General features: G+C 42.2%; 1 protein-coding gene across 4 annotated transcripts in view; it reads left to right on the forward strand.

The window, feature by feature from the left end:
• CERS3 (ceramide synthase 3) overlaps positions 1–26,645 on the forward strand; it is an 80,061-nt gene that overhangs the window by 33,851 nt on the left and 19,565 nt on the right. For all 4 annotated transcript variants that reach the window (XM_072148607.1, XM_072148606.1, XM_072148608.1 and 1 more), the window contains 2 exons: positions 4,223–4,399; positions 22,540–22,657. In XM_072148607.1, coding sequence (XP_072004708.1) covers positions 4,224–4,399; positions 22,540–22,657 — 294 coding nt within the window. In that variant the 5' untranslated portion in view covers position 4,223. The remainder of the gene's footprint in view (positions 1–4,222; positions 4,400–22,539; positions 22,658–26,645) is intronic.

Below are 26,645 nucleotides of genomic sequence, written 5' to 3' on the forward strand. Positions count from 1 at the left end.
GCAAATTATCCTGAAAGTGCCCCAGGGGTGGGACTATAGACACTTGCAAGGACTCCGGCTCTTCTATGGAATTGTTGTCCTTTTAATCGTGAAATCTTTGTCACAGCAGATTTGCATATCTGCCCACACCTTGAACTTGACAGACCCTATAAAAGCAACTACAACATGCATTGTCACCCAACTTTTCCAGACTTCAGACTACCCCCATATAATCTGGATTAAAGAAGACTTGTTATTCCTTGTGACATGTTTTAATAAATAAATATATATTATGAAATAATTATGAAATAATATTTGAGCATCTTTTCCTAGAACTTTGCATTGTATTGTGTGATGTTTCTCTAAATATTTTGCCCCTGTTTGTAGGAACAGACCCGTGTTACAAGAAGTATGGTTACACTGGTTGTCAATATAGGTATAAATTTCTAGGTGGAATAGCGGCATGCTCTACAATTGGGGAATACAAGGGGCTAGTAGAGCAGCCATGGGTTGGTGCCCTCAGCACTCACAGCTCTGATAGTAGAAAAGCTTGGGGTTTGGATGTCGACCCCACATCATTCAACTATTAATGGTCTATCCTGCGAATAGGCCATCAATATTTATTTTTGGACTACCATTTGCCTAGACATATTAAGAACTTAGGGCAGAGCGACACAACCGTGTTGGTCTGTGATTCTTGGACCTTGCGGCGGCCAGAGTTCCCGACCGACCACAGTGCTAGGGACAAGACTCCAAGCATCAAAGTAATATATGATGCAAAGAGTCCCTTCTTCGCAGCAGAAAAAGTCTGGGATTCACAGACCAACTGTGACCATATGTCTCTGGCTTAAGGACTCTGATGCATGTGTAAGCTCAAATTGCAGCCAAATAGTCTTTCATCAAGCTTTGCTAGAAAAAAACATGTATAATGAGAAATGGCCACATGTTACATGAACAATTTGGACTAATATTTGGTGGTGAGATTATAACTTACGTCACATAATTGACGGTTTCTTATATGGAGGGTTAAATGAGTAAGGCAAATCTTTAGGGATAACATGTTAGATTTTGTATAAATCCAGGAGTTATTTTCTATATTTTTACTTGACATAAATTGCACTGTCTATGTAGAAAATATTCACACTATTTACATATCATTATATCCTGACCCCCGTGATACTGAAAATCTTGAATAAACGTTCAGCTTATTTTATAGGATTATATTATGTTTACAAAGTGTGGGTGGAAACTGCAGTATCCAATATAAACATGGATGGAGGTAGATTATGGGTTGGGGAGATCAGTGAGGATTTATTGAGCTACTGAAACAAAAGACGCCTTCCTTTGTACTCTAGACCTCATCGAATAAGAAGATGAATAGTAAAAATTGTGTTTATTGTCCTTAGTAACCCATCAGATTTTAGCTTTCATTATTTAACCTGCTCTGAAAAAGGCAGTTTTAATAAATGAGGTCCTTACTTTATTAGATGTAAGAAATTTCAAGCAGCTTTTATTGATTTTTCCCAGCATGTTTTATATGTTTTTGTATTAGAAAACTTGTGTTCATTTTGAGGGAAAATTTGGCTCTATATTTCATTTCATTATATAGTTTAGACTTTAAAGGAAACCTACCATTTAGAATGGCAGGGGTAAGCTGTAAGTACCGAGCACCAGCTCAGGGTGAGCTGGTGCCGGTACTTACTTTCGTTAGTGTTATAAACCACGGTATCGCGGTTTTAACACTTTTTAAACTTTAGAGCAGGAGAGGCCTCGGCGCTGCGTGCGCACGATCGTGCGCGCGCCTACATAGGAAATGTAGGCGCGAGGCCTCTCCTGCTCTAAAGTTTAAAAAGTGTTAAAACCGCGATACCGCGGTTTATAACACTAACGAAAGTAAGTACCGCCACCAGCTCACCCTGAGCTGTTGCTCGGTACTTACAGCTTACCCCTACCATTCTAAGTGGTAGGTTTCCTTTAAAGGACATATACCACTAGATTACTGGTGTTGAGTGTCCTAATTAGGCTGGTGCCACACGTAGCGCTTTGTCTGCGCTTGCAAACGCAGACAAAGTCGCCCCCAACGGGGCGGGCCTCGGCCTGATCGCATTGGGGTTTCTATGGAAACGTCTGCGATCGGGAACAAGCCGCCGGTGTTTTGTGTTAATTTAACGCAAAACACCGGCGGCTCGTTCCCGATCGCAGGCGTCTCCATAGAAACGCCGATGCGATTGGGCCGAGGCCCGCCCCGGTGGGCGCGACTTTGTCTGCGTTTGCAAGCGCAGACAAAGCGCTATGTGTGGCACCAGCCTTAGGCTCCTCATTATGTCTAGGAGATGGGGGGGGGGGGCTGTTTTTACACATTTTCTGGTATCTTTTAGGTCCCTTCTACACTTGTGTTTTTCACGCGCATGTTCTGTGCATGCTTTTGATGTGCAGAACTTGCATTGCACTCTGACCCTTTGTATCAATGGGCTTTTTCAGATTTGCTTTATTTTTAAAATCATCATAAGGGCTGTGTAAATCCAAATCTTAAACATTCATTTACCCAGCATCATACCTATACAAGTACCACCCAGGTGCACTAAATGCAATACTTTTGAATGGTTCAGTGCACATGGCATCCATTCAGTTAAAAATTATAGCATATCCTAGTCTAAACCATTTTTCGAAGATCACTCATTGACTATATGTCATGTGGATTTATGAAAAATAGATGCCACAAGAAAGCAACTTGGCCATGAATAGAGGAAAACTTCAGGAGGTTTATATTTCAGCATCAATTCTGGGATGATGCTATTATTCTCTGATGGAATCACACATCCAGTTTTTGGGGCAACTCATGAATGTGTGATGGTTTCTGGTCCAGGTGTCATTGGCGTGTGAGGTCCACTAATGTGCCGATGACAGTAGAAGAGGACTACCCGTGCTGCAGAAATGGGTAGGAATAGGAACTCTATGGCTCTTAAATGTGCGCCTCGGGCATGTGTATGAGCCCAATGAAATACATGCGGCCGTATGCCATCCTCTGAAATAACAGATAACACATGGCCAAAAAGAAAAATGTTTGTGTGCATGGAGCCTTAAACGGTGTTTTTGATTCATACACTGGACTACTAGTTTTGCTTATTTAGTTTTCCTTCTTTTTTGATTTGGCTGAAAACTTGTTTCAAGTACTACTCATAAGATTCTAGCCTTAGACTAGGTCCACAGCTGCCTTTACATTTCCATTTTCTCCTTTTCGACTATGAGACTAGAAAACTACAGTAATGGAGTTGTTGGATGCGTCACTACATATACCAATAATGCCCAATTATGTTAGCTGACAGTGTACTAAAAAAACAAGACATTTTCACTACTTTACATAATTAAAATAATCTGAGGCATGAATCTGAGCCCGATGACTAATTTATTCGTTTTTTCTGTAGCTTGCGCCATGTATTTCAGGAGGGCACAGTTATCAATGAGGTGCCTCTTAGTGTGCAAGGAAAAAGTAGTTAAAAACTGATATTTTCTTAGGTTTTTCACAGCCGATTTCTATCAGTCTGGCATATGTTTTTCCCGGATCCTAATAAACCATAGTCTATGAGTGATCTGTGGTTCTGACTAGGACTTAATGTACTTTTTAAGAGTATCAGTCACACGATCCGTAGAGCCGTGGGCACTACGCCATTAAAAGTATTACATTTAGTGCAGTCGTGTGCCAACTGTTCAAGGAACGGACAGCACCTTTAAGCTAACTTTACCAGGTGCCTGTAATTAACCAAAATCAGCTATAAAATGGCTTTGGATACCTCCACCCCATGTACCAGCAGGTTACCGCTTTGGGGTACACTGGCATTGCTGAACATGTGGGCATCCTGTGTATCTGGGTCACTTTCTGATTCTCCAGGAGATCCACAGGTTGTTTTTTCCTGATACTAAGTAGTCATAAAAGTGTTTGTGTGCTGAGGCTGGCAGCCATGCCCTCCACATCCCCAGCCATGCCCTCCTCATCCTCTGCCATCCCACTTTATAAAGCTGCAGAAGTACAAAGAAAAAAAAAAGGGAAAAAAAAAAGTGATAGAAGTGAAGAGGGGGAAAGGGAGCGAGCACACATCCCAGCAGCCGCGGCAGCAGCAGAATGAATCACTTCCCCTCGGAGCAGTGCAGTGTGCCAGTCACAGGACGCGTCTTGTAGCTGCAGGCTTCACCCTCCCTCCGCCTGAGCCTAACCCTGTGCCGCCGCCTCTCTCCCTCTCTCCAGGATGGCGCTGCAGACCCTGAGCGACTGGTTCTGGTGGGAGCGGATCTGGCTGCCGTGTAACTACACCTGGGACGACTTCCAGAACAGCGAGGGAACCGGAGCAGCCTGCTCGTCCCAGCTCCTCGTCACCCTCCCGCTGGCCCTGCTCTTCATGCTGCTCCGCTATGGCTTCGAGAGGTAAGATAGCAGCCCCTGGCCACAGCACCCACCGACCTCCTGCATCCGGGGTGCACGCTCTGCGGACACATCCTGAACACACATCCGGGTGCACACACTATACACACTCACTAGACGTCCTGCATCCGCGGTGCACACACTATACACACTTACTAGAAGTCCTGCATCCAGGGTGCACGCTCTGCAGACACATCCCAGACACACATCCGGGGTGCACACACTATACACACTCACTAGATGTCCTGCATCCAGGGTGCATGCTCTGCAGACACATCCCAGACACACATCCGGGGTGCACACACTATACACACTCACTAGATGTCCTGCATCCAGGGTGCATGCTCTGCAGACACATCCCAGACACACATTCGGGGTGCACACACTATACACACTCACTAGATGTCCTGCATCCAGGGTGCACCCACTATACACACTCACTAGATGTCCTGCATCCAGGGTGCACCCACTATACACACTCACTAGATGTCCTGCATCCAGGGTGCACGCTCTGCAGACACATCCCAGACACACATCCGGGGTGCACACACTATACACACTCACTAGATGTCCTGCATCCAGGGTGCACCCACTATACACACTCACTAGATGTCCTGCATCCAGGGTGCACGCTCTGCAGACACATCCCAGACACACATCCGGGGTGCACACACTATACACACTCACTAGATGTCCTGCATCCAGGGTGCACCCACTATACACACTCACTAGATGTCCTGCATCCAGGGTGCACGCTCTGCAGACACATCCCAGACACACATCCGGGGTGCACACACTATACACACTCACTAGATGTCCTGCATCCAGGGTGCACCCACTATACACACTCACTAGATGTCCTGCATCCAGGGTGCACGCTCTGCAGACACATCCCAGACACACATCCGGGCTGCATACACAATACACACACCCGACATCCTTCATCGGGGGGGAACACACTACACACAACCAACCAGACGTCCTGCACCCTGGGTGCTCACTCTGCTGACATGTCCTACACACATCCGGGGTGCACACACTATACACACTCACTAGACCTCCTGCATCCTGGGTGCATGCTCTGCAGACACATCCTACTCACACACACCCGGGGTGCACACTCTATACACTCCCCTTCCAATATCCTGCATGCTGGGTGCACGCTCTGCAGACACATCCTACACATACACATCCGGGGTGCACACACTATACACACACCCCCAGCATCCTGCAGACTCGGTGGACACATACTACACACACATCCGGGGTGCACACACTATACACACTCACCTGGCGTCCTGCATCCTGGGTGCATGCTCTGCAGACATATCCTACAAACACTCACATCAGGGGTGCATACACTATACACACTCACCAGACATCCTGCTTCCTGGGTGCATTCTATGCAGACACATCTTACACACATCCGGGGTGCACACACTATACACCCCCCCCCTGCATCCTGGGTGCACTCTCTGTAGACACATCCTACACACACACATCTGTGGTGCACACTCTATACACCCCCCTCCCTCCCTTCCAACATCCTGAATGCTGGGTGCACTCTCTTCAGACACATCCTACACACACAATATCCAGGGTGCACATGCTATATACATAACTTATATTCTATACACACAAGTTATACACTCTACACAGCCCCAAATCCTGCACATATGTGCAGTCTCTCCAGAAACATCCTGGATGCACAACATTCAGGGTGCACACACTATGCACACATCTTATACACTATACAAACATCTGACATCCTGCATCCTGGGTGCACACTCTGCAAACACATCAACACCTGGGGTACACACACTGTACAGACAACTTATACAATACACCATACACACATCCCTCACACACAGCATCCGGGGTGCACATTGTATACACACAACTTATATACTATACACACATTTTGGCACATCTGACACACACAACATCCTGTGTGAATACACTATACCCACATTGTACAGTACACTATAGACAAATTATATACACAGAACATCATGTATGTATGCACTATAGAATGATATTATACACACTGTACACTGATTCACAATTGTGAGCACACACAACATCATGTGCACATACACAATGCACAACATACCCATATGTATACACTATAAACACTTTTTATACATACACAACACAACATCCTTTTCTATACATGTTGTCATACAACATCATGTATGCACATACAATACACACTGACACAACATCACATGTGCACGCTACACACTGACACACAACACCCTTAAGGTCACACATACCAAGTTGCCCTTCTTTTATTAATTTTTGGGGGGAAACTGAAACCAGTTATCTCATTGGTGAATGTGGGACACGGCTCAAATTTTACTTTGCATACTAGTGTTGTTGTAGGCCACGATTTTTATTACCACCACTCATATACTACACATGCGCATCTCTACACACAAATACACACCTCTAACAACCTCCCCATGGTGTACACTATATACACACTTACAATACTCTACATCACACAGTTATATGCTGCTTCCCACACGCAGATCTTTCTACACTGTATGTACACATTATATATCTTTATTATAGACCACAGACACACACATAAATAGTATGTTGCATTTGTGTGGAATAGACGTAGTAGTTTCGTGGTAACAGTGTATTATGTCCTGTGTAGCTTTCATGTCACAACATCCTGAGAGCCACAGGTTGCAGATCCGTGCTCTGTACACACTCGCTAAACACACAGACACGATCTGTGACATGAGACTGTCATCTGTGAGTGTTGCGGGTTCTTGTTAAAGTGACAGGAGGAGTGGGCAGTGCCGAATAACTATGAGCAGCGGGTATATAAAGGCTTGATTCATGCCATGTCATAAGCGGACTCTGATGAGTGGGTGGCTGTTCTATTCCCGTCTTTCATCTCTGGCAGATCAGGCGTTGCTGGTGGCTGGAGAAGGGCCTGTATCTGTGGGACGGAGGGTTATATATTCAGGTCCGCTCCATATTCCCCCGCACAATGTGACCCACAGCTGCAGCAACAAGTGTACACAGGCCGTGTGTCTCCTGGAGGTGATAGAATGCAGCCTGGATTCCAGGCCCCTGGTGCTAAGCCTCACAGACATCACCACCCGCCATGGCTAAGGATGTTGTGATTTCCTTACAGGAGGACTGAGATGAGTGAAGACGTAACAAGTTGTGTAAGATATAATAGTCCCTGCTGATGGCCGTACATAATACAAATGGGATCCAGAGACAGGACACACTTACAGCCTCCGCATCTGGCTAGGAGCCACCGGGATTTCATGTATACTTTATAGTGTTTGTGGTTTTAGAAAGGTATCAAACAGCTATAAAGTGGAGGATTCTTTTGTTGATTTTGTTACAAGAATTTACTGGTTTCGAAGGGATGCAAATAATAACATTAGAAAATTAGTACAGGCGGTCCCCTACTTAAGGACACCCGACTTACAGACAACCCATAGTTACAGACGGACCCCTCTGCCCCATGTGATCTCTGGTGACCTCTCTGGATGCTTTACTATAGTCCCAGACTGCAATGATCAGCTGTAAGATGTCTGTAATGAAGGTTTATTGATAATTCTTGGTCCAATTACACCAAAAATTTTGAAACTCCAATTGTCACTGGGGCAAAAGAAAAAAAATTGTCTAGAACTTCCATTAGAAAATATACAGTTTCGACTTACATACAAATTCAACTTAAGAACAAACCTCCAGACCCTATCTTGTATGTAACCCGGGGACTGCCTGTATTTGCCTCTCCAGTTAAAGGAAATCTACCACCAGGATGAATGATTGTAAACCAAGCACACTGACATACTGGTTTGTTACCCCTCTGTCAGAATCCACTCTTCATATGCCTTTGTTGTTACAAAATAAGGTTTAACAAAATTAGGCATGGGTTCCTTGGCTCATTTGCATAACTTATAAAAAAAAAAATTTCAAAGTACAGGCAGTCCCCGGGTTACATACAAGATAGGGTCCGAAGGTTTGTTCTTAAGTTGAATTTGTATGTAAGTCAAAACTGTATATTTTATAATGTAAGTTCTAGACAATTTTTTTTCTTTTGCCCCAGTGACAATTGGAGTTTCAAAATTTTTGGTGTAATTGGACCAAGAATTATCAATAAAGCTTCATTACAGACACCTTACATCTGATCATTGCAGTCTGGGACTATAGTAAAGCATCCAGAGGTCACAGTGGGCAGAGGGGTCCGTCTGTAACTATGGGTTGTCTGTAAGTCGGGTGTCCTTAAAAGAAGCTAAAAGAGCGGATCCTGCATACCGCACACACCAACATGTAAGTGTGCTTTGTTTACAATCCTTGATCCTGGTGGTAGATTTTCTTTAATGACATGATTCAGACATCTGTATTCCGATCAGTATTCTGGTCAGTATTTGTAAATACATGAACATGGAAAGTTGCAGAATCCATTATAGTCTCTAGACTCAGTTCCACTCTTATAAAACTACAACCATGATCCATAAAGCTTTATTATAGACTTGTTAGGCCCCCTGCACACAAACGTGCAGAGAACATATTAAAACGGCGGTATATAAGGCAGGCATACTGCCCCATGCATTCCAATGGGCACTATGGCCATCCATGTACATGGCCGTATTGTCCACCATACTGTACAGTGAGCGACCTGTATAAAAATATGGAGCATGTCCTATTTTCCACCGTATTTCTGTTCCGTACACCACATAGAAGTCAATGGGAATGTATAAAATACAGGCTAAATACGTGCTGCATACGGTTGTGCACCGTATGCTGCCAAATATATGTGCAGTATCTAGAACCAGTGGGAGGTGCATTCTGTCAGCCAGCCAATAGTCAACCACCCATCATTTGGCAGCCCACCATATTTTATACGGATACGTTGCAATATGTCTCGTATTTACAGACTGTCCATACACTGTTGTGCATTCTGAGTCCATACAGCTAATCATTGCAACATGTCTAAAGTAAAGCATCCAGAAAGCTTCACTTGAGGTCACAGTGGGCAAAGAGGTCTGTCTTTAACGCGGGGTCATCTGTAAGTCAGTTGTTCTTAAAGAGAACCCGTCAGGCAAATTAACCCCCAAAACGAAATATATTTTCATAAACTGCCATTAGAAAGCATTGCCTCTATGCCTACATTGTCCCTCTATATGCCTATAAACTTAAAGAGAACCCGTCATGCAAAATAACCCCCCTAAACTAAATCTATTTTCATAAACTGCCATTAGAGCGCATTGCCTCTATCCCTTCATTGTCCCTCTACATGCCTGTAAACCTAAACAATGAGGTCCTAAAGCTGCATGCAAATGACCTGTGAAATGTCCAATGAAGCATTAGCATATTCAAGCTGTCCACTCTATTCATGAGTGGGAGGCACTGCCACACCCCCAGTGCATGACTGACAGCCTGTATAATGGTGTGAGGCTGTATAATGATGTGCTTCCTGGTGCTGGTGGCCATGCCCCCTGCAGCCTGTGTGTGCATGTGTGTGTGTTTAGGAGAGATACAGCAGCTCCAGGCAGCCATGTTACAGCAGAACATGTCAGACTCATGTGTAGCTGATGTCTGTGTCTCTCACATGTGTATTAGGAGGATGCAGCATGTCAGCAGGTGCAACACACACACTAGCCATGCTTTACTATACATTACACACAGACATGAGCAGGGGGAGGAGAGGGGAGGGGTAACAGGGGTGACATCACTGCCTCTGACCATGTGACCAGCCTCATTTACATGATAAAGAATAGATGATTTTACAATGAATAATGTATGAAATAACTAGATAAAGGCTGGGATGGGATCCTTGTGAGCTGCTCCAACAGGTAGAGGTGACAGGATAAGTGACACAGACCTGATGACGGGTGTCCTTTAAGCAATGAGGTCCTAAAATTGTATGCAAATGACCTGAGATGGGTCCAATGAGTTGGTGTATTCAGCAGTGCAGCTTATTCATGGGTGTCAGGCACAGCCATACCCCCAGTGCTTGACTGACATCCTGTATAATGATGTGACACTCCTGGGGCTGGTGGCCATATTCCCTGCAGCCTGTGTGTGTATGGGATACAACTGCTACAAGATGCAGCCACGTGTATAGGAAGACAGAGCATGTCAGGTACTTGTGTAGCTGATGTCTGTGTCTCTCACATGTGTATAGGAGGAGAGAGCATGTCAGGTACTTGTGTAGTTGATGTCTGTGTCTCTCACATGTGTATAGGAGAACAGAGCATGTCAGGTACTTGTGTAGTTGATGTCTGTGTCTCTCACATGTGTATAGGAGAACAGAGCCTGTCAGGTACTTGTGTAGTTGATGTCTGTGTCTCTCACAAGTACCTGACATGCTCTCTTCTCCTATACACATGTGAGAGACACAGACATCAACTACACAAGTACCTGACATGCTCTGTTCTCCTATACACATGTGAGAGACACAGACATAAACTACACAAGTACCTGACATGCTCTGTTCTCCTATACACATGTGATAGACACAGACCTCAGCTACACAAGTACCTGACATGCTCTGTTCTCCTATACACATGTGAGAGACACAGACATCAACTACACAAGTACCTGACATGCTCTGTTCTCCTATACACATGTGAGAGACACAGACATCAACTACACAAGTACCTGACATGCTCTGTTCTCCTATACACATGTGAGAGACACAGACATCAACTACACATGTGTATAGGAGAACAGAGCATGTCAGGTACTTGTGTAGTTGATGTCTGTGTCTCTCACATGTGTATAGGAGAACAGAGCATGTCAGGTACTTGTGTAGCTGATGTCTGTGTCTCTCACATGTGTATAGGAGGAGAGAGCATGTCAGGTACTTGTGTAGCTGATGTCTGTGACATCACTTTTTCTCTTCATATGCCCAACCTCATTTGCTTAATAAAGAAAATATGAAATGGTTACAGAGACCTGATGACAGGTGTCCTTTAAGTCGGGGAGCACTTGTAATTAGCATTACCAAATACTAATACGGTCTTCTGATAAGACTTACATGTGTTGCAGGAAAATTGAATACTTAACAGGGTAACTATGGATAACTCACTAACTTCTTCTTACCCTCCCCCTTGCTCCTTTTTTTAAAAATTATTAATCATGAATTGGGGGGGGGGGGGGGCATTTATTATGTTTGGTGCTAGGTGTCGTTTTTTTTTGGCGACCAATTTTAAGTGTTTTGCACTGTGATTTTATATTGTGGCGCACAACCTTTATGTATTTGCTGAAAGAACAAATGAGCATCAGAAATGTCAAACTACATTTATAAAGTGGTTTAGTAGTTGGCAGATTTGTTTCTTTGTTGGTATTATTATTATTATGCGCTTAAAATGTGTCAGGATTCCAAAGTTGCACCTTAATTGAGCGTCAAAAAATGAAATTGGTGGAGTGTTAGAAAAATTAGTTTTTTGTGTAACTCTTGCACCTCTTTCAATAATTAAAAACCCCTGTGTTTACCCAAAACAAACAAGAACAATACCATTAATAAATGTTCCCCAGTGTCTTTATTTTCCACATTATTCCATATTTTATATAATTGATCTGTTGCAGGGACCAGGAAGCAGTGTCTTTTCCCTGCCTTGCAACAACACTCTGACTTCCTCGGCACGTATTCTCCTCCTTCTATTAATCGGTACATCATTGCATCATTTGGGGTGAGATTCATGTTGTTTTAATAAAGATCCAGTCCCCTCAGTCACTGCAGTTGCCAAGCAGTGGAATAGGAGACCACGTGATGCAGTGTCAGAGAGTGAAAATACACTGCTTCCTGGTCCCCTGATCGATTATATTAAAAAATAAGAATGAAAAGAAAATTGTAAAAAACTTAAGTCTCAAACTCATTGAGCTGTGATTTTACTGCTGAGTATTCAGATTCCCGGGATAAAATTATTTCTCCATAAAAAATATCTGTATAGTGTGCTACTCATGTAGGCCCCAATCAGATGGTGGCATTTAGTATCAGTATACAGGCGGTCCCCTACTTAATGACACCCGACTTACAGACAACCCATAGTTACAGACGGACCCCTCTGCCCACTGTGCATCTGGTGAAGCCCTCTGGATGCTTTACTATAGTCCCAGACTGCAATGATCAGCTGTAAGGTGTCTGTAATGAAGCTTTACTGATAATCCTTGGTGCAATTACAGCTAAAAATTTTAAACTCTGATTGTCACTGGGGCAAAAGAAAAGAAAATTGTCTAGAACTTCAATTATAAAATATGCAGTTTCGACTTGCATACAAATTCAACTTAAGAACAAACCTCCGGACCCTATCTTGTATGTAACCTGGGGACTGCATGTATATATCATTACCATATATTCCAATTTTTGTAAGATAAAACATGGAACCCAATTGGAGATACATTTTTATGGAAGGATCTGCAGCTTGAGGGCTTAAAGCGCATGGGATGTTTTTCAGAGTTCACTTCTCTGCAGCTGATCATGTGCCGTCTACACAGGTGACTACTGCAGGCAGTGTTGTCTGTACGTACAGTACGTAGTGGTGCCTTGTCTTGACTGAATATATGGACAGCTTTTGTCCTATGCAAACCCTTGTAGGCTTTTTTCACACTAGTATACAACAGACATGTACAGGGTCCTATAGGCCCACAATGTCTTTCTATTAACTCATAGAGCAGAAGGAGCTGCACAATAACATGCTACCTGCAGATGAGATACGTTTGTACAATCTGCTCAGCTCCTCCTGCTCTATAACATGCTGTCTGCAGATAGGACACAATCTGCACAGCTCCTCCTGCTCTAGAAAACCTTGCCTGCAGATAGGAAGCCACTGACAGCCTACTCAGCTCCTCCTGCTTTATAACAAGCTTAAAAACACAGTGGTTCGTGGTGCACAGTTTGCCCCTTAAGGAGCTACTCACGGTATAAGACCGGTCCACACAGTCTTTGAAAAAGTCCACAAAATAGAGAAAAATATTTTCACTATGACCGGAGCTCCAAGGATTCTTCTTCTCCCTCTTATTTTATCTTAAAACTTCGATGAACAGCACCAATCTTCAATTTCTCCTGCTGAAAGTATGTCACCATTCAGACTAGCACATCGCTATCTCATTCTCCTCCTTTAATTATATTGTAACTGGAAGAAAATATACATGCAGATGGTGTGGTACGTTCCAACAAGGTTAAAATTTATTCCAATTCATCATACTCACAAAAATCAATTAAAAATGCGCATATCACAAATTCACATAACGGGACGCTAGCTTTCTATCCGCCCTGCAGCTACCTGCAGATAGGACAGTATATACAATCCACTAAGCTCTTCCTGCTGTATAACATAGAAGGATATACTCTGCTGAGTTCTGTGGGTCACTCATATGTGGCGAGTTCCCTTTAAGTGATCCAAAAGGAAACATTAACTTGCCATTGGTTTCCTTGTCCATCTGTGAACAGAAGTTAGCTTATAACCAGTTAACCTGGCACAGAATGCCAGAAAATTAATTTGTCAATGATAAACTGTTAGGCAAGGTTCACACACTGCAGACCTTGTCCTTAATGGAACCCATGAAAATTCACTGTAAAATCATCAGTAAGTTCATGTGTAAATATAGAGAAGATTTTACCTTTCTCAGGCTTTGTTCTCATCTGTTTTCTCTTTATTGGACAACACTTTATTGTAACAGTAGTGATGTATCTGTCAATGAATAGGACCCTGATGTGCTTAGTGATTTCACCCTTATGTTTTGTTAAAGGGATCTGACAGGTTCTCTTTAAAGAGGTTGGAGAACATCACAGAACAACAGTTCTATTAGAGACTATTTTAGCAGTTCCTCTTTTTTTTTGTTTTGTACATCATCCTCTGATGCCGAATCTATCACCGTACGTTGTGTGTATTTCCTTTATATTTTGTGCACGTTAGGAACTGGGATGTCCGCAAAAACTGGCACTTCCTTTTTTGCTTCATAAAGTTATCTGTCTCCTCCATACACACTACCTGCTATTGAGAGGCCTCAGACCACGTCTCTTGAGGGCATCATGAGTCAGAGACATTTCCTTGTGTCGCTCAGCAGTCAGGAAGAGCTACGCAGACATGCTGACTGTGTAGTTGTACCCCAGAGCTCACACTCACTTGTATACACGCTAACTGGAAAGAATAAACTAGCAGAATTTATAAGGCACCCATGTAGGGGGATTAACAGCATTAAAAACAAAATAAAGAACAAATAGGATATCCAACAGTAATAAAAAGTTAATAAAGTTAGTAGCTTCAGTGCAGGTAAATGGCGCCATTTTTATCAAGCTATGAAAACTGCATTGTTCCCATAACATCTCATAGGAGTTGAATTAGCCAAAGTAGAGCAAGGGAATTGAGGTCATTGCATCCAATCAGATTTCTCAGAGGCTTTTAATACATGTAAAAATACATTTAATACATGTCAAAATTGTAGTGTGCACCTTTGCTATAAAGCTTGGGCTTAATTTCCAAAATGTGGCACAGATTTTTCCACTACATGTATTCAGGGTCAGTTTTGGTATGTTGGAGAACCCCAAGCACATCTAAGTATTGACCCCCATTCCCTAATGCACAACTGTGCTCCAAATTGCAGAGCAGGGAGCGGTAGAATATATTGCTCCCTGCTCTACCATAGTTTTATACTGTATATGGTGGTTCCTTTCTGGTTTCATAATGTTATCTATCTATCTGTCTCCTCCATGCACACTACCTGCTATTGAGCGGCCTCAGAATACATCTCTTGAGGGCATCATTAGTCAGACATCCAACATCTGGTCCAGGAGAACCTACATCCCTCCATTATCGACTCATGTGTCTGATGACCCTGCATGTATTGTAGTGTATATACAGTTATATGGAATTTTCAGTGATGACTTCACCCTTTCATCACTTTCATCACTTTCTCTGGATTTAATCCCATCATAAATCAATTTTATAAGCCACAACCTGTAATTGCCAGTGTCTGATCACTGCAAATGATTGATTCTCAAATGAGTCCCATATGTTATTTATATAGCTGAAGGCACATAACTTTACATAATGACTGAAGTTTGAAACCACCAGATGCAAATGCTCTATATTCTAGGTTACGTCCATGATGTATTATGATAGTCTCAGGTTTTCTAAGCAAGTTCATGCAAATAATCTGTCGATGAAAAGTTCCCCTAGTTTATATTATCAGTTGCATACTAGGTCCCTTGTATCATAGGCAAATACAGTATTATGTGCATTATCAGTAAGTTTAGTGTATAAACAATGTATAATACATGGTAATCGTCCTACAAGAATTCTCCCCTAGTTTTAATGCTCCAAACTTATTTGTGAATGGAGAAGTCTTCTGCTAGACCTTCGATGCCCATTATTAGGTGTCATAATCTAGACCCACCAGATCCTTGGTCACAAGGCTTGGCCAAATCCTTAGAGCACATATTATTGGTTAGATAGAAAACATAGAAAATATGACCATAATACACAGCTCAAAAAAATAAAGGGAACACCTAAACAACACAATATAACTTCAAGTAAATAAAACTTCTATGAATTTAAACTGCTCATTTAGGAAGCAACACTGATTGACAATCAATTTCACAGGCAAGATGCACTCAATAAAGAAGGGGTTCTGCAGGTGGGGACCACAGACCACTTCTCAGTGCCGGTGCTTTCTGCTGATGTTTTGGTCAATTTTGAATGTTGTTGGTGCTTTTACACTTGTGGTAGCATGAGAAGGACTTTACAACCCACTCATGGGGCTCAGGCAGTGTAGCATCCAGGATGGCACATCTATGCGAGCTGTGACAATGAGGTTTGCTGTGTCTGTTTGGTAGTGTCCAGAGGCTGGAGGAACTACCAGGAGACCGGTCAGTACACCAGGAGATGTGGAGATGGTCGTAGGAGGGCAACAACCTAGCAGCAGGACGCTACCTTCACCTTTGTGCAAGGAGGAACATGAGAAGCACTGCCAGAGCCCTACAAAATGGCCTCCAGCAGCCTCAAATGTGCATGTGTCTGCACAAATGGTTAGAAACCGAATCCATGAGGCTGTGACATCCACAGATAGGGGTTGTGCTCACAGATTCACCACTGGCGCCCTGTGCTCTTCACAGATGAAAGCAGGTTCACACTGAGCACATGTGACAGACGTGACAGAGTCTGGAGACGCCATGTATAGCGATCTGATGCCTGCAACATCCTTCAGCATGACCGGTTTGGCAGTGGGTCAGTGATGATGTGGGGTAGCATTTATTTGGAGGGCAGCACAGCCCTTCGTGTGCTTGCCAGAGGTAGCCCGACTGGTACCGAGTTGAGATCCTGAGGCCCTAATGAGACCATATGCCGATGCTGTTGGCCCTGTGCTCCTCCTAATGCAGGACAATGCTAGACCTCATGTGGCTGGAGTGTGTCAGCAGTTCCTGCAAGATGAAGACGCTAATGCTATGGACTGGACCGCTCATTCCCCAGACCTGAATCCGATTGAGCACATCTGGGACATGATGTCTCACTCCATCCACCAACGTCATATTGCACCACAGACTGTCCAGGGGTTGGTGGATTCTTTAGTCCAGGTCTGGGAGGAGATCCCTCAGAAGACCATCCACAACCACGACAGGAGCATGCCGAGGCATTGTAGGGAGGTCATACAGGCACGTGGAGGCCACACACAATACTGAGCCTCATTTTGTCTTGTTTTAAGGACATTGCATCAAACTTGTATCAGCTGTTTTTTTTTCTTTATTTTTTTTGAGTGGCTTCAAATTCAGGCCTTCATTTTTTATTTCTATTGATGATTCTTTTGGGAGATTTAGTTGTCGGCGCATTCAACTTTGTACAGAACAACGTATTCAATGATGATAATATTTCATTCAGGATGTGTCATTTGAGTGTTCCCTTTATTTTTTTTGAGCAGTGTATATAAACCAACAGCTAAATACTCCGCAATAAATGGCACACCTAAATACTTATTGGTTACAGAGCAGCACATTGGTTGCTCATAAAATTATTGGATAACCTGTGTCCATGCATAAAGTTTTAGGCAACAATATACATATTGATCACAGAGACATATAGAGCATATCAGTGTGAGTAATAAGTACATGGTTGCCTAAAACTTTATACACGGTTGTAGGGTCATCCAATAATTTTGTGACCAACAAACATGTATACCCAATTGTCTGTTTCTACAGTTACATTGTCCAGATACATGTAGAGATAATGTAATGTTGTTCTAGTAGATATAGTGCAGTGCTGCATTCACAGTTTTGTCTTGGTATTACCGGAAATGGCTTGTTGTTGATATCCATTTCGATAAAGTCGGTCATGTACTGGATTAGAAAAAACAAGACCACATCTGTGGCGCTGTTTTTAGAAGACAGCCACCCTGATGATAAAAACCTGAAATCCTATTGGCTTTTAGTGTCATCCCTAGCCCATCCCCTTGCAATCTTGTGCCTAAATGTAGACGCAAGGGCCCTAGAGGAAGGCTACACCCAACCACTAACCATGATTTAAAAAAAAAAGTTTTTTGTGTTATCATTCATATTCACTGAAAAGGGGAGAAGAAAGCCAAAATTCTGCAGGGGTATGTCAACTTCTGAACTGTATCCATGTGGTTAGCCGTACCTCCTGTTACCCAGAAGAAGTGGTAGGGGCAATAGCATCATAACGGGGCTCCCTAAATGAGCAGGCGTAGCTTTAGAAATTGGGCTGCAAAAACAGGGCCCCTGTTCAATCTTTCATTGTTCAAGGGGGAGTGTTTTTTTTTTCTCAAGCTTTTAACACACTTTTTTAAAATATTCTACATAGACTTTGGGAGATTGGGGGCAATTTCATACAACACGTATATGGTCGGTATATCAGAGGGTAGCAACCACAACTATTATCTTTATATTATATTAACTATTATATTGTTAAATATATTATTTTCCAGCTTTGTTTTTTATGCAGTTTGCAATTGTAGGGGAACTCTTAGATGAATATGTAAAGGCTAATAAATGCTCCCAGTGAATTACAAAGAATATTTGATATTTTTAGATGTTGCTGAAGTTACTTCATGTCTTGGCTCATAGTAAGATGAAATAATTTACAGAGGAGGGTTATGTATGCAGGGGGAGATTTACTTAAATATATTCTGGATAATTTTGCCCCAGAAAGCGTGTGTAAATTGTTTTGACATATTCTGCAGCGTAAATTCAGTCAATGGCACGTTTTTGACCTCTATGGTAAATTTTCCCATTGATATGAATAGGAAACTTGTAATAGAAATGTTGTGCTGTTTTATTGCAGTAAGATGGGTTATTGGTCTGTAGACATGTTGCTGTAACTATTTCCAGACCTTTTTGGATTTTCAGATTTTCCAGAACATGTGACAGATCTTTAAACAGAACCTGTTTTTTTTTTTTTATACTGACCTCAGTAGTGAAGTAAAGTGTACCTAACCTTTCAACAGACTTTGCATAAATCAATAGTACAGTGTTAGTACATAAGGAATAACATAATTTTGGCCATTATATGACTTTTAGTATGCATTTTTAGCACCTCACGCCATCAGACTCTATGAGCGGATTATTCATGCCTTAGATTCCAGTTTTCTGGTGTACAACTTATGAGAAAGTCAAGATTCCCAGGGGTATTGTCAGGATCGGAGGTAGTAGATCCTCTGAACCACCTCGGACGATGACATAAGTCGACACGGAATCTAAGTGGCACCCGGTCTTCACCAGAGCGGTGAACCAGGTCGTTGCACAGGCATGACTTGTCCGCGGTGGCAGTCGAGGTACAGGAACGGCAGGCAATCTCGTTGTCTGGGACAGGCAGGAGGTCAGGACAGGCAGTATGGGATCAGGGTCGGGGACATAGCAATAGGTCAAGGCAGGCAGTGGAGGAGAGTAGTCATGAACTGAACCGGGGTCACAACTTACAGTAATAGTGCAGGGCATCAGACAAAGCTTTCTCTAAGGCACAAGGCACAAAGAGCGGGCAGGGTGTGATGGGACAGGCAGGTTTAAATAGCCTTCTGGGAAATGGCCAGCGCCAATTAACGGTGCGCTGGCCCTTTTAATTTCCTGAAGCTGCCGCCCGTGTGTCCTAGGAGACAGGGACGTGCGCGCACCGGCCCCGGACAGGAATCCGGAGCAGGCACCGAGGGGCACGAGTGGAAATATTGACTTTTTCCCCCTTCACACCTTCATGACTCTTGAAAAGTGGGAGGAGAGCAAAACTATAGCATGTGCCGGAATACTGGTGCCAATTATATCTTAAAGATACACCAGGCCAGACCTGGTGCAGCTGTGCAAGACTTACTACGAGGCAGAAAACTCAGAGTAAGGTCCCATGCACATGATTTGCAGCCATATCATTGCACCCATAGAGGTCTATAGCGTCCGACGGTGTGGTGAGGGCACAATGTATCACCGCGCAATGACTATGACCAAGCTGCACAATATAGGACATGACCTATATTATGGAGTTTTCACGGCTGCTGAGCTTTCAATGGAGAGGAGGCGGGGGCGTGGGGGGTGTTTTGAGGACTGCTTTTAGTCTTCCGGCACACCATGTGTAGACTGTTGTTAGCCACCGTTGTGTTATCGCTGGGTGAGTCGAGGACAATATGATAAGACTGCACTGGCTGCAATACGGGCATGATTAGGGCCTGGCCTATCTTTAGTGATTTAGGCATTCGGCTCATGCAGGACTTGCGGAGGCTAGCGCACATCTAGCCATGTGCACGGGACCTTATAATAAGGTGATGCAGTGTATCTTGCTCTAATAAGGTGGGTTCTTAGTCTTGGAAGAGGGGAAGGCTTGGAAACTGGAGAAATTGCCCATTTTATTTATTTTCTAAGAAATAAAGTAAAAACAAAATCTGGAGAGTGAGATATCATAATAAAATTACACATTGGGGCACCTTTACGAAGAACAGTGCAGTCCGTACGATGTGCAGTTTGCCCGTGTACAGTGCAGGGGGCACCAGATTCAGAATTTCTGGTGCCCATTCTTCATGAATCTGACACCCCCTGCACTGCTCCAACAGAGAGCAGCACTTTTTTTTTTTTTTTGGTGCACCTTTAACATGGGGCATGTAACACAATTGTGTCGGACTTGGCATGATAAATCTGGCGCATGGTCCGACTGAGCACCGGAATGCCCCTTCAGTGCAGAAATGTGTGTCACATGATGACTAGTACAGCCTGGATACAAAACGATCACGTGCGACACATATTTGGCCCAGACGCTTCTTAAATACATGTGCAAGCAGTTTGCACTATAAAGAACGTGCAAATTCCAACAGAAAACTGGTGCACGTCCTTATGTGCCCCATAATTCTCAGGATGCATTGTCCATAAAGGATTCTTGAAATTATAAGTAAGTCACTTGGGTTGTGACGTTATGATTGTTTTTATTGATGTAAGGTAAATAAAAATGTAAGGTTACTCATTTTATAACTTTTTCAAGTTGGGTTGCTGATGACCTATTAAGATACCGCAAAAGGCACGTTCACCCGTAAGTTTGCACATTTGTTACAGAAATGTCTGTAGTACATTCACAGAGTTAAGAAAATAATTTTCCACACCGGATCTGCTATCTGTAAACATAACCTAATGTTACACTGTAGCTTCCTCCCACATTGATTTCAGCGAATTACACTGTCCATCATCTCTTAGCTGGCAGATAGAACACTAGGGAGCCATCAGTAACCCTCTATATATTATTCAGTGCCTGCTTTGATGAGAATTATTTATGGTGGCACACACTCTATATAACTACCGGTATGTATAAATGCCAACAAGCCAGTCGCTATATTTTGCACAATTAGGTCATTGAAATATAAATGTGCAAATATGTAGTTGGTTATGGGTTATCCTAATATATGAGAAGAAAAGATGCTTGTTATCAAGATCTATAATACCTGGCACACTTGAATAGACGCTAAGCTGTAGCGACTTAGTTCAGCCACTACACTGATAATGGAGCTGTCTGATTCCGACACCATTCACTGTTTATCAACTCCTGCGACCAGCTGATCTCTGGGATTTCTGGACCGCCACAATTTAATACTGATGACTTCTTCTACGTATTGATTATCATTAGTTTTAGACCAGCCTTTTAACCATGTACAGTAGCATTAAGTGCATAATTTCTTTTGTAAAATATATTATTCTTATGTACCATGAAATATGTTGGCGCAATATAAGTAGTATATTATATACCACTAACTGATTTATATCATGAGTAGGCTTAAAATGTCTCCACTCTTGGGGAGTAGAATTACTTTTCTATTGAAACTTGACAGATCTTGTTACTGTTTTTGGTCCCTAAGGGAGATAACAGTTGTTTCTCATTCAGGACACATGCATGCTCAGGCAAGACTAGCATGCATGTGTATAGTGGGGAGTGGTAGGTGTGGGCTGGTATCTTGTGTATATGGCCAGCACAAGCTGCTGAGATATTTTTGTGGTCGAGATTTCCAATAAAAACAGAGGTTAAGGGATGATGACTTCATCGGGAGACCACCGTACGCATAAGCTAATTGGTTGGGTACCCCACTCTATCTTCGGAGGATACGCTGCTTTGCTAAAATGTATCAATGTTTTAAATGATAGAACTGAAAACATTAATAACTTTTTTTGCATTCGTTTGTCAGAAAAAGCAATTAACATACAAGAATCTGGTATTTGTCAATGCCATGCAATATAATATGTCTTTCATATATAGTTGCTTTACATAAATTATAGCTGCTCAATATTTTGGGAGATCTGGAGACTGGCTGTTATGGGCATTATTGTGGATAAACTATCTTAAGGGATACGTAGATATGATCATCTTGTATAATTGAGAAGAACTTGGAAGGGTCTAGAAGTTACGTATATGAAAAGTCTCTAATTCTTAGTTCTGTTAGGAAATAAAATGCCTTAATTGACTGGTACATATTTTTCAATATTCATTTTGGGAATTAACTAGAAACTATTGCATAATCCTACTCATAGTTTGGTACATCAGGGATAACTATTTGCATAAAATATGATCCAGAAGAAGGCTTTTACGGGCTAAAACGGACAGCCCCATTGATTTCCTGACAATTCAGGGTTAATAGAGCTGTTATCAGTAGGATATCAAAGTCTGATTCACAATGTGTGTCTTCTATTTCCACAGGGCCATTGCTACACCTGTGGCCAGAGCCATGGGGATAAAGAGCAAAGTCCGACTAAAAGCTTCAATTAATCCGGTCCTGGAAAATTTCTACATCTCCAACTCTAAACATCCATCTCAAGTAAGTGCTGAAGGACTTTATCATAATTTATTATAAAGGAGAGAAATATAATATGCCAATACCACAAAAGGACAATCGCTATCTCCAAGAACCTGTATTGTGAGCTATTGACTAGACAAACCATATTGACCCACGTTTCCTGGTGTAAACATAGGTTCCAGATTTATGACAATGGCTCAGGTTGTATAAAAGATCTGGCACATAGACCACTTAATATTGTCTTGTACAAAACTTAGAGGTTGGCTACTTATAGCAAACTTTAACCGGGTAAGTACAAGACCTTATAGGATCATCCATATTATATTAATAGCCGTGGATCACGTGACCAAGTGGGCAGCAGGACACAGGATTTTCCACTTTCTTCTTAACTCCCATATCAATGGTTGGAAGCCAAGGACATCTTCACATCCCTCCTCTCACTAATATGGAAGTGGTTATGACGGAGGAGGAATACATACAGTAATGCCTGTACAACCCCTTCCATCAGCCGGAAGCCAGCAGGACATGGGACATCACAGGAAGTCCTGATTCCTGCTGCCCGGAGGTCAAGTGACCCCTAGCTCCCGGTACAATTTAAAATATGGGTGACTCTATAAGTGTCTCATTCTAGCCCTTTTAACGTTTGCTAGAAGTTGTCCAAACTATTTAGTACCAGTAAAATCTTACTACAAAATGTGTTATTTTAGCCACTCCTGGTTTCTGGTAAAACTCCTCCACTAATGCACATGTTGAGCTAAAAATGGCCTAAAACAAGATGTGCCCTTTTACATTAGAAAAGATACTGTATACACAGATTGTATTTCTGTAGTAAACTTTCATGCCCTGAACATGATTATAAGCTACAAGGCTTATGTAAAATTAGCTCACCAGGGTCTGGTGTGCCAACCACAAGACACACTCCAAGGGCTTTTTAAAGGAGCCATAATTCACTGGTTGATCTGAACATTCCATATAAATTATGGGTGTACGTGTATATATAGCATAACCTACAACTTGTGTGTGTACAGCTATGAAAAATGGGGTAGGGCTCTTCATCCTATGCACCATGCTAACACCCCCTAAGTGAAATATATAAAGCTGATCTGGGCAGTGCAAATCTGATGTGACTGCAATAGTTTACAACTGGGATCAGCATCCTGCAGATCCGAAGATACAGACGGCCTGTGACTTGAGGGCACCCAACTTACAGAGCTTCTGATGAGGCTCTATGAATGCTTTACTATAATTCCCGGTTGCAACAATCAGCTGTAAGGTGCCTGTAATAAAGTTTTATTGATAATCCTCGATCCCATGATGGCAAAAAATTTAGAAAATTGTCACTGGGACAAAAAAAAAAATTCAACTATATATACATTCTCTGCTTACTTAGGTACATGGACCACAATTTTGATCAAATAAACCCACCTGCATTGATAATGTGATCTCACTGACATATAATCTATAATCTATAAAAATATAATACTAAATGGTGTACCTTCACAGTAGAAATCTCTCCCAAGCAAAGGCTAAGAAAGGAAACCTATATATTTGTTATAGTTAACAGCTTTGTGTACTTTTTTTTATATTATGTTGTTTATTATTTGTTGCATTGTTTATTGCATTGTACATATGGAAATTTAGGCTTCTGCCAGTAAGTCTTATAATGTGTGTCTGTGTGTGTATATATGTATATAGAAATAGATATATAGATATAGATATCAATGTGTGTATATAGTTGTATATTGTATGACTTGGATATACCTTTGCAATGGGATTTTGTGTTGTCATCACAGCTAGACTTGCGCTTCATTGCAGAATGATACCACCAGAATTAAAGTGGTAATCCACTTTCACCAAATACTTGATATTGTTTGTGTAATGGAAAGTTATACAATTTTCCTATATACTTATACTTATCTAATGGTTTTCTAGATATCCGCTTGCTGTCATTCAGAAGGAAGCTTCTTTGCTTACTTCCTGTGGTCATGTGATGTCACACAGGAGCACGGCTTGATAAAACATACAGCACTGATTGCTCTCTGTCATCCTAATGAGTCGTGTACTTGTATGACTTCACATGAACAAGGACCGGTTCTTATCCACAGGAAGTAAATAATGAAGCTTCCTGTTGAATGTCAGCCAAAAGGGATCAAGAAAACTGTGTTGAATTGGTACAAAAATTATATTAGATAATTGGACGTTATATTACACAAACTACATCAGTAGTACTACAGTATTTGTTGAAAGTGGACAACCCCTTTTAGTCTGATTTGAACATTGCACTACTGTCTCTGTTAGAGTGTGTTCACATAAATATATGAGGTATGTATATCTGTCCACCCGGATACATCCCCCACAGGCGGCTATGGCGCCCGGGCTTCTAGTACTCGCCATACCATGCCGTGGCCGCAAAAAAGATAGAACATGCTCTATCTTTGGCCGTAAGAACGGCTGTGCAGCATTATTTTCGAAGGAGCAGGGAGGGTTGAGCAGCGCTCACCTTTCCTCCTCTCCAGCGCGCCTGACGTGTAGCTGGGCGGGCATACGTCCGTGTGAATGCACTCTTTGCATTGGGGTATATGTACATGTAAAATGCTCGGTTCCGATTTGCTGCACTCAAAATCCTTAGTGTATGGGATTTATGACACATTAGGGGGGGAGAAATGCAAACGTATTTCCAGAGTAGATTTTTGTTCTGCAGGAAGTAAGTGGCATGTAGCTTTTTTTCTGTGGATCATGGTGCGCAAATCAACCATTGAAATGCAAAGATTGAGCTCCGCTTCCCCTCGACTGTGACAAAGTCACAGCATTATAAGAATTAGAAAACCAGGTGACTGCTGGGTGGACAGGTTCACCTCAGGACTCAAAACAATAGTTCTGTAGGGACACGCTCATAGCTTTCTGTACAAAACTATCCGCATATAAAAGATAATTTATATTTGGATATATCTTAGTGCTGACATTTGTGTTGTCTGTTTTTGTGTTCCTCCCACTCGTACACCCCAGGCATCTGCCAAAATCTCACTATCCGCTGTGCAAATAAATATATCTATTTGTAGTGTGACATGTAGATATTTCTTTTCACAGATAGATGGAGTCTGAAAAATTGGTGATATTGTCATAAAGCAGGCCAGGAAACCCCCTAAAATCTATGCAGTGGGGTTTTCAAAAGGAAATGTGGTTTTGGAGGGTGGAAAATATTATTATTGAAAATGAGTATTTTTTTTGGTCAGGGGAGAAGAGTTGAATAGGATTTGTTGAGTGGATCTGAGCAGAGAAGATGCTGAAACGCATCAGACAAAGTGGAAATAAAAATAGATGTCTATATTTATGTGTGTAAAATAAAAATAGTCATTTGTGCATGAGCACTGGATGGGTATGCCAAGAATCAAGAGCCGGAGATGGAGAGGCTGGATCTAATAAAATCAGACAGAAAATCTGTAGCGCAAGAACCTGTAATATTCATTTAAATAGTCATTAACAACACAGCACACTGTCTATAAATCAATAGGACAAGTTAGTACCGGAAGCTTTGATGTATATCTGATCAGCCTCACTGTCTGCTTTGGCTTTTATCATCTTCCTACCTTGTCCTAATCTGCTTTCTTCTCTGATATCTCGTATTCTGTCTTTCAAGTAGTGATGTGTCATTTGTGAACCAGCCGGCTCTTTGATGTCAACCTCTGCAGTCAGCAACCTGTTGATGGCTCACTTAGCCCCTCCACAATTAGGGTAACCAAGCCCCTTTTAACCCTATAAAATTGGGATTAAAGTGGTGTGTAGATTGAGAGAAAACACCCGAAAATATATCCCCATGTAGTTGAATAAGGAGCAGTTTGTAATCCGGAAGAGTCGGTTCTTTTTAGTGAGCTGAGCCTAATGAAGTCCAGCTCACTAAAAGGAGCTGGACTTCCATTCACTACTTTTTAGCAAAAAGGAATGAAGCTCACTAAGGTTATATAAAGGTTCTTTGGGGAAGTGAAGGGGCAGCGAGTCACAGTGGCAAGGT

This window comes from Engystomops pustulosus, chromosome 4 (assembly GCF_040894005.1).
Source record: "Engystomops pustulosus chromosome 4, aEngPut4.maternal, whole genome shotgun sequence".
Classification (NCBI taxonomy): domain Eukaryota; kingdom Metazoa; phylum Chordata; class Amphibia; order Anura; family Leptodactylidae; genus Engystomops; species Engystomops pustulosus.